Here is a 9398-nt window from a genome sequence, read left to right as displayed (position 1 = left end):
ATGCTCTCTGGTGAAGTATTTTAAATTACTTTATTTACACAGGAGTCATATAATTTTAGCAAAACACCCATTTACTTTAGGGGAAGCCAGCAATGAACAGTGCACTCGCCAACTTAATGGCAGCCTTGTCAGAAAACTGAAGGAGAGAGATGCTGCTTATAAACATGGCAATGTGACCGGGGACAATTGTATGGTTAAACAGTACAAATACTACCTATGCAGATCGAGCAAGATGGCGAGGCACAAGTATAGGGACAAAGTGTGGTAGCAATTCAGCAGGTTGGACACAAAGTGAATGTGGTATGGGCTTCTAACGATCACAGATTACAAAACGAAAGCCAGTCAAGTGGTGGACACCAACGCCGCCCTACTGGACGAGCTAAACACCTTTTTCTCACACCTCAAGCATAAACACTCTGAGCTGCCGAGGCGACACCCTGAGATCTATGTGCTTACTGTCTCCATGGAGGAGTTATTTAATTAGCCCTTTCAAGGCTACTGGCCGAAATGGCATCCCTAGCCGCGCCCTCAGAGCATGTGCAGATCAGCTAGCTGTTGTGTTTTCAGACAATTGCAGCTAGCTAGTTCAGCCTAATGAAACACCCTGCTCAAACAGAGGGATGCTACTGTATGTTAGCTAGCTGGCTATGACTATACAACACTGGAACTCTTCCAAGTCAAGGTAAGCTTCTAGTTTTCCAATGTATTGCCACCGGGGCCCTCCGGTGTAACTGCTTACTGACTGTACACTAACATTACTGCATGATTGTAACAGGTTTACTAACGAGTTAATTATATTAGCGATGATGACTATGACGTTACTTTAGCTAATATGGTGACAACGATGTAGGCTGTGTGTAGCAGTTTGGCTTGGAAAGGTTCTCTCACCTGGTCACATACAGCTGATGTGTTGTTCACTGAAGTCCACAAGTGAAGAGGTGAGAGGAGGAGAGCGCATGGGAGAAGGTATACAATGTGGCTGCTATGAAAGTGAACTGTGTTTACACGTGATCAAGGGTGTATTCATTACGCTGATTCTGTTAAACATTTCTTAAACGGAAGCAAACAGAACAAAATGGGGATAAACATACCTGAATTTGTCCAATAGAAACTTGTTTGTAACTGTTGGACTACTGATTACACCCTATAGCAGCTAGATGAAGGCGGTATTGAATGTCACCTCAAAGTTGTCTCTCAACCTACTGTTATAAACTTTTCATAGGCTAGGTTGTAGCAACCTCATGATGGGTACAGGGAAAATGTTAGTGTCATGTTGTAGCCTAAACCTTTTGATGTAACATTGAACAGGGTGAATGAAATATGAATGACAGTCATACAATATGCTGTAATAGAAATAAGGCCATGCTCATGAAAAAAAAAAAATGTCCTTCCTGATCTTAATTTAATAGCCTATGCATTTATAAATTCCAAGTCAGCTAGTTAGTAAGCTAAACCCACCATCATCTCACACACATTGACGCTTTAACATACCTATCCAGAAACACTCAAGTTCATTCCAACTTGATTTAGTTCAATCTTTGCCATTTACACTGACTGAATTGACTGGAGACTACATTAGTAAAACTATTTTCTCAGACATGGCAGTTGTAATGAATACTCAGAGAGAAAAAGGTGTAGATTCACATGCAGAGCACGGCAGGTGTTTATTTCACCTTAGCAGAAGGCAAGAATCGTGGTCACAGGCAGGCAATGGTCATACACAGGTAGGCAAACAGGCAGGTGAATCAAAACTAGGACTGAAGGCTATAACTGGTTCTCACAAACGAGCTAGGAAAAGGCTTAGTAGAGTCAAAACGAACAATACCTCACAAAGGCACAAACAGAATGAACTGAACTAAATAAGGAGCTGATGAGACCAGGTGAGTAACTAACACAGGTGAAATCAATGAACAAAAATGAAAGACAGGGCTACGTTCAAGAACACAAAGAAACAGAACACAAGGTTGACTAAGAAAATAAATACAGAACCTTACTATTAGAACACACCCCTCACTATTAGTAAACTATTAGATTGTACAACGACCACACCTATTGCAGTTGCTACATCCATTTTTTTTACTTATAAATGAATTATATGAACCCATTGATTCTTGAAGAATATAACTTATAAATGCCTCATGACCTTAGTTCAACTTTTGTACCCCATCAGAACCCCAAATATAAGATTGTTTTACTCCAATATTTGTAAACAAAGTAAATGTAAACAAATAAAATAAAAATGTATGTCACATGCGCCTCATACAACAGGTGTAGGTAGACTTTACAGTGAAATGCTTACTTTACAAGCCCTTAACCAACAACGCAGTGTTGCAACTAACAACACAGTGAAGCTACAGTATCTAGAGGGGGTACCGGTACAGAGTCAAAGTGCAGGGGCACCGGTTAGTTGAGGTAATATGTACATGTAGGTAGAGTTAAAGTGACTATGCATAGATAGTAAACATAGAATAGCAGCAGTGTAAAAGAGGGGTGGGGGTGGGGGGGGGGGGGGCAATGCAAATAGTCTGGGTAGCCATTTGATTAGCTGTTCAGGAGTCTTATGGTTTGGGGGTAGAAGCTGTTGAGAAGCCTCTTGGACCTAGACTTGGCGCTCCGGTACTGCTTCATGTGGTAGCAGAGAGAACAATCTATGACTAGGGTGGCTGGAGTCTTTGACAATTTTTAGGGCCTTCCTCTGACAAACTGTATATAGCCTCACAATATGGTTAAAACTATAGTTCTGATATCATGGATGGCCAGTCCTTGCATATCTAGCTCTGTCTAATAATCTAAGAGTGGTTACATTTCTCGTGCCCCATCCCCTAGCTTTTTACCGAAATGGGCAGGGAGTAAGCTTTGTTATTGTTTCAAGTGCTGATTGCCACTTTAAGGTTAGGGCTAGGCATAAGATAGCAGTGTGGTTAAGGTTAGGGTTAGGTTTAAAATCGGATTTTAAGAAGATACATTTCAGAAATAGGCAGGGTTTAGACATAATTATGACTTCGTGGCTGTGGTAACTAGTGATGAACAGGTGTTGGTGAGATCAAAGGAGCTCATGGCATGGCATCTGCTTTCATGCTTCGTGTTGGTTTATGAAAATAAAACTACTATGCTACTGTACTTCTACCAGAAAGCTTTTTATGAAAAGTCATTGCCTATTATGCAAATATTTAGGTAAACATGTTTGGACAGCACAAAAAAACTAAGTAAATCAGTTTGGGTCTTAGATAAGCCAAGGTCGACACATCCATATAATATTTTTAACTCTTGGTCAGGGTTGTTGACAATCATTTTAAATATGGTTCATGATAATGGAAACGAAAAGTCTCTGGCGGTGCGATAGCTGCCATGTTGGTGTTGATGCTGCTTGTCTACCTAGCGCAGGGAAACAGGAGTGGTAATGTGACGTCACGTGTGAGGGACAGAGGAAGGGAGAGGAATAGTGACGAAGGTTAAAGTAGGGAGATGAATGCATCTCAGGGGAAAAAAATGAATTATCTAATTCAACGTAAATATTATAAGCATAAATATGATTGACTTGTTCACCAACAGAAAATGCTGAAATACATGACAGAGAAACACTGATAAGGTAATTTTCTTTCGTGTTGTTTCAATATGCACGCCTTGTCCTGCAAGATCATGAGTTAATTCAATTGTATAATCACCACCTTGAGAACAAACATTTCTATCAAGCCAGTCAGACCTATCAAGCCAGTCAGTCACGTTTTTACATATTTTTCATGTTTAAAGACGTGTTTCACAACGATATAATGTGTAACCTAGCATCTTAAAACGTGTGTTATTTGAGGAGACCGTGTCATAAATGTTTTTTTTATAGGTCCTACCAGAATATATTTTTTACAATGAAAAATACATCCATGAAAAATTCAAGATGGAAACGCGATTCCGCATCAGCACATCAGTATAAATAAGTGCATTATTTTCAGTGCGTCGTGCCGGTCTTGTGCCGAAAATCTCTCTGCAGAATTCGCGTGAACGCGCACACACTCAATTCTTCATTACTGCGACTTGCATGCTAGTTGAGATTTCTGCTCTTTACTCCGTTGTCAGTTTAGCCTGCATTTAACTGATTCCCGACCCCTTCTAATGTCCTTAATGTTGTCACCAGAGTCAAATACTTTCTGTGACACACACTACTGGTCAACATGAGCAACCAAAATGATTCAACATTGAAGAATTGATCTTTTGATCTTGAGTGTCCTCTAAAATTAGCTTGCCAAGGCTATTATGATGATTCAATATTTTATAGATGTAATGATGACTGCACATATGTTATTGACATGCCTCTTAACTGTACTGTCTTCCTCCTCGTAAAAAACTATTTGTCTTCTAACTTTGATTGCATTTTATCTTATGACCATCTCCTAGTGTGTGCAGAGTAAACTGGGCTCACCTAACAGAGTGATGTCCTCTCCAGGAATGGGCACCCCCAGTGACCCTCTCTTGGCCAGCCCAGGAGGGAGGTCATCAGAGAGGCCATTGGGTACCACTAATGACGGCCTCTGGAGGAGCTCCATGCCCAAGACGGCCAGCTTCCCATCGTCTACCACGCGCCTCTTGAGTCACCGTGCCAACAACTTCCACAGACCCCCGAAGTGTTGGAAGCTGATCAGACCATCCCCGCCCCCACCGCCCAACACCCCCTGCCCTCTGAATCAGCTGGACCTCAGTGAGCTACCCCCCCGCCGCACCTTCCCAGAGCTGCTCTTCAATGGCTGCGTCCTGTTTGGCATAGAGTTCAGCTATGCCATGGAGACGGCCTATGTCACCCCAGTCCTGCTACAGATGGGTCTGCCAGACCAGTTCTACAGCCTGGTGTGGTTCACCAGTCCTATATTGGGTAATGAAGTGGCAGGGAGAGATGAAGTAGATACAGAAAGTCCTGTTTGATTGGAAGACATATGATACCTAACTATACTTTGAATAGTATAGTTAGACTATATAGATGTTCCCATCTGCATTTCCCATTGAGTGCCCCTAAATCCTTCTCCTTTCTTCATGGATTTAAGGATTCCTTTTCCAGCCTCTCCTGGGAGCTTGGAGTGACCGCTGCACATCCCGCTTTGGCCGGCGGAGACCGTTTATTTTGGCCTTGGCTATAGGTAAGGAATATTCACCATCCACTTCTTGCATGGCTCTCCCCCCTCTGGTGTGGCTGGGTTCCTGTTTTTAAACTAATATTGATATCCTGAAGTGATGGAGTTCTCTGTTTTACCTTTGTAGGAGCTCTGCTTGGTTTAACACTGGTGCTGAATGGGCGGGACATTGGAGCTGCGGTGGCAGACACAGCAACCAATCACAAGTGGGGCATCATACTGACTATTTGTGGAGTGGTTCTGATGGACTTCAGTGCGGACTCGGCAGATAACCCCAGCCATGCCTACATGATGGATGTGTGCCTGCCAGAGGACCAGGATCGTGGCCTCAATATTCATGCACTACTGGCAGGTTTGAGAGCACTGCATACACTAACTGCTAGTCAGTCGGGGAAATACACAGCCCACTGGGCTCAGACGTAACTTCAATTTATAGTTTTGATTTACATTTGGTTGAGTTGTCAACTAACGTTAATTTAACGTGAAATCAATAAAACATGTCACTGTGTCATTAGATTTAGGTTCAACGTTTTTCAAACCCAATCAGTTTTCCATGTAGATTCAACGTCATCACATAGCTTTTTGGGGGTTAAAATAATATGGAAACAACGTTGATTCATCCAGTTTGTGCCCAGTGGGAGTATACATACTACTGGCAGGTTAGAGAGCTATTCACTTACAACTGGTCTGTCAGGGAAATTTTGTTGTACACTACTGGCTGGTTCGAGAATACATACCAATAGGCTGTAACACTCACTACTGGTATGTGAGACAGTAAAATGTACATATAAACCACTTCTGACGATGTATATCTACGATGTGATAGTGATAGCACATACAGTATATCTAAGATGTGATAGAATATACAGTATATCTAAGATGTGATAGTGATAGCATATACAGTATATCTAAGATGTGATAGTATAATCAGTGTCATTGATATGATGATCGGCTCTATGATGATTATGTCCCACTCTCTTTATGCAGGTCTGGGTGGTGGATTCGGGTACATCGTGGGTGGAATTAACTGGGACCACACTGATTTCGGGAGATCAATGGGAGGTCAACTTCGAATCATATACATGTTCACCAGTGTCACTTTGGTCATTTCCACATGCATGACCCTCAACAGCATCCCCGAGCGGCCCCTGCCAAAAACGCAGCTTCAGAAGGGCTCTCTGAAGAGCCCCAGCCTCCCTCTACCCCCCTCTCCCCCAGACCCTCAGGGGGCAGGGCTGGGATTGGAGGAGGAAGAGGAAGTGACTGGGCTCAATAGCTACCAGTTCTCTGAACCCCGCCCCTCGAACCCTGACGCCAACGCATGCCTCTGTGCCAGCCTCACCAGCCCCATCTCCCCCCTCAGCCCGCTCACTCCTAAATATGGCAGCTTTATCAGTCGGGACAACTCTCTCACTGGCATTAACGAGTTTGCCTCATCCCTGGGAACCTCCTTTATAGACAGTGTGCTCATCGACTGCTACACTGGACAGCCATCGCCACAGCCCCTTGACCCAGACACTGCAGCCCGACCCCTGCCTCCAGGGGACACCCTACCTCTCCAGGGATCTCAGCCTGGAACAGGTTCACAGTCTGGAGCAGTAGCAGTGACAGTGACCCTGGCTGGGGCAGGATCACGGGCCGAGGCAGGGGAGGCTCAGATGGGGGGAGGGCCCCATCGAGGTTCATCCGCTAGTATCTTGAAGCGCCCTCAGAGCCTTGCGCTAGTGGAGGAGTCCATGGTGACCCAGAGTGGAGGGATGGAAAATGGCCGCAGAAGAACAGTGACCTTCAGTCAGCAGGTCGGCCTGGAATTGATTCCCTCTGATTTGTTTGTTTACAGATCATCGTGTTGAGAGAATTTGTTTTTTGAATCTTATTCTTCCTGTAATGAAGGTGGCAAATATTCTGCTGAATGGGGTGCGCTATGAGAGTGACCTGAGGGAAAATGTGGAGACAGCAGATTCACAGATGTCAATGAGGATGCTGTGTATCGCCATCTACAGGATGCCTCCATCACTGCGCAGCCTCTGCACTAACCATTTTTTGGGTGAGAGTCATGTCACTCTTGTGCTTGTGTTTCATTGTCTGTATGCCTACCAAGGTTAAAGCCACCAGTGAGTTTGGCTTTGTTATCACAACACCTGTCTGTGATCCAGAGGAAGCTGTGTGAGTTTGTCTACGTAAATATGAGTTATCTGCCATCCTGTCTTGATCCTAAAGGTTGGCTGTCCTTTGAGGGCATGCTGCTGTTCTACACTGACTTCATGGGGGAGGTAGTGTTCAAGGGAGACCCCAGAGCACCCCATGACTCTGAGGCCTACCAACGCTACAATGCTGGGGTCAGCATGGGCTGCTGGGGCATGTGCATCTATGCATTCAGTGCTGCCTTTTACTCAGGTGAGTCCTGCACACACACACACACACAGACACTAAAAAGAAAACACAAACGCATTCAGTCACTCAGAACACAGAAACAGAACACACACCTCACACAACATCCATAATTTAGATTCTTTATCACATTTAGTTGTTTTACAGGATTTTTTCCTTCCTCTCATTTCTATTCATAGCCATGTTGGAGAAGCTGGGGGAACGTTTCTCCCTCCGCTCTCTCTATTTCTTTGCCTACCTGGTGTTTGGCCTTGGCACAGGCCTTGCTACGCTCTCCACCAACATTTATGTGGTGCTGTCTCTCTGTATCACCTACGGGGTGCTATTCTCCACTCTATGCACGCTACCTTACTCTCTGCTGTGTGAATACTACCAGAGCCCGCAGGTTAGTGAAGATAAATGGGATTACACTGAATATAATATTGTTCAGTGTGGTTTCTGTGACATAGTGTTTTATATCCTGGTGTTGGTCAGTGTTGTCCAACTGTTGAATTTTGATATAGCAAGGTATTATGTGGAATTATACATGTGCTCTCTCTCTGTCTGTGCTGTGTGTTTGTCTGTGTGTGTAGTTCTGTGGATCGTCAAAAGAAGGCACCAGGAGAGGAATGGGGGTGGACATCTCTCTGCTCAGCTGCCAGTACTTCCTGGCTCAGATCATAGTGTCCGTGTCGATGGGACCTCTGACCTCACTGGTAGGCGGGGCCCAGGGAGTGATGTACTTTTCCAGCGTGATGTCATTCGTGGGCTGTCTGTACTCCTCCCTCTGTGTGGTGTACCATCTGCCCCCGACTGAGGGTGAGCCTTCCGGAAGCGAGACCCAGCCACTACTTGTGCACATTTAGCCCCCCTCACTGCCTCCCACACTAGTGTGTCCATGCATTTCTTTCTGCTCATTTCCACTAAAACGTGATGTTGATGGCGTGTCTGTGTGTGCATGCCTGATTATTCTGCTGTCAGTAGTCTTTTTCGTCATCACTATTTCTTGATTTTGATGTTAGGTTTAGGCTGCTGCCCACCAAATATAAAATACTTATAGCCTCTACATCCCGTTATTAATGAAAACTATGTTTGAGGGGGTTCGTTGTTTTTGTCTTGTCCAATATCTGCTTGCGCTGTAGCCTCAATGCCTTCTGTTTTCGTCTCATGGCCAAGAGAATGTTTACCTGCCTGTTTCTCTGAGTTAGCACATCCCCCTGTAAGCAGGTTTAGGGACTGTCTCGAGTCACCAATGACCTTTGCTTGAAGCCCTAAATTCCTGTAAGCACAGTAACACATCTACTGTACATCTACACACAGACACACAATACAACACACACACGCCATATAGTACTGCATTCACTCGGTTTGCACTATGTGAACATTAGAGCCAAGCATGTGCCCTCTGATCAGGCTTATATCTTTCTCACCAGTCAACCAGATTATTATGGTCATTATTTACCATTTTGACTTGACGGTCCCCACTGCGTTCACAAACATACACACAGACAAACCCTTTACTAAGCCATGGACTTCAATCTGACCTGTCACTCAGCTACTGGTGTGACCGTTGTAATGACAGTGATTCTTGTCATTACCAGGAAGAGAAGTTGAAACTGGGGTGTGATTCGGCATTCCATCGGAAACTGAACAGAAAAGAAGAACAACAAATCTGTTGTTTGGTGGCAAGAAATAATTCAAGAAAATACATGTGAACTATGCTATCGATGATGGAGCTGGACAACCTTGAGAGGGAAGAATTTTGGGTTCATTTTTGCCAACAGCAAGTGCTTAATTTCACCACTAGGGCACATGCTTTAGTTAGTGTTTAGGCTTGTTTCACCACACTATACCCAAACTGGCTCACTGGAGTGGTCCTCTCACATTTGGGATAGTTATCCAGTCTCCTCA

At 44.2% G+C, this 9398-nt stretch overlaps 1 protein-coding gene across 1 annotated transcript; it reads left to right on the top strand.

Moving 5' to 3' along the window:
- Nucleotides 1–3402: 3402 nt before the first annotated feature.
- On the top strand, nt 3403–8456 carry LOC110494623 (proton-associated sugar transporter A-like). The gene is made up of 9 exons (XM_090206220.1): nt 3403–3589; nt 4390–4861; nt 5031–5123; nt 5245–5469; nt 6105–6916; nt 7011–7164; nt 7338–7514; nt 7688–7893; nt 8081–8456. The coding sequence occupies exons 2-9, from the start codon at nt 4426–4428 to the stop codon at nt 8351–8353; spliced, it is 2376 nt and encodes a 791-aa protein (XP_090062346.1). The 5' UTR covers nt 3403–3589; nt 4390–4425; the 3' UTR covers nt 8354–8456.
- The last annotated feature ends 942 nt before the right edge of the window (nt 8457–9398 follow it).

This window comes from Oncorhynchus mykiss, chromosome 17 (genome assembly GCF_057628025.1).
Source record: "Oncorhynchus mykiss isolate SJ-2025 chromosome 17, ASM5762802v1, whole genome shotgun sequence".
NCBI classification, from domain to species: domain Eukaryota; kingdom Metazoa; phylum Chordata; class Actinopteri; order Salmoniformes; family Salmonidae; genus Oncorhynchus; species Oncorhynchus mykiss.
Note: the sequence above shows the minus strand (reverse complement) of the source record. Positions and strands in the feature narration are given on the sequence as shown.

What these genes read in the sequence shown, in the direction of transcription:
- LOC110494623 (XM_090206220.1), top strand. Translation starts at nt 4,426, where the DNA reads ATGTCCTCTCCAGGAATGGGCACCCCCAGTGACCCTCTCTTGGCCAGC. An exon ending in GTTCACCAGTCCTATATTGG is followed by an intron (nt 4,862 to 5,030) that starts GTAATGAAGTGG and finishes CATGGATTTAAG; the next exon opens with GATTCCTTTTCCAGCCTCTC. An exon ending in CTGCACTAACCATTTTTTGG is followed by an intron (nt 7,165 to 7,337) that starts GTGAGAGTCATG and finishes TTGATCCTAAAG; the next exon opens with GTTGGCTGTCCTTTGAGGGC.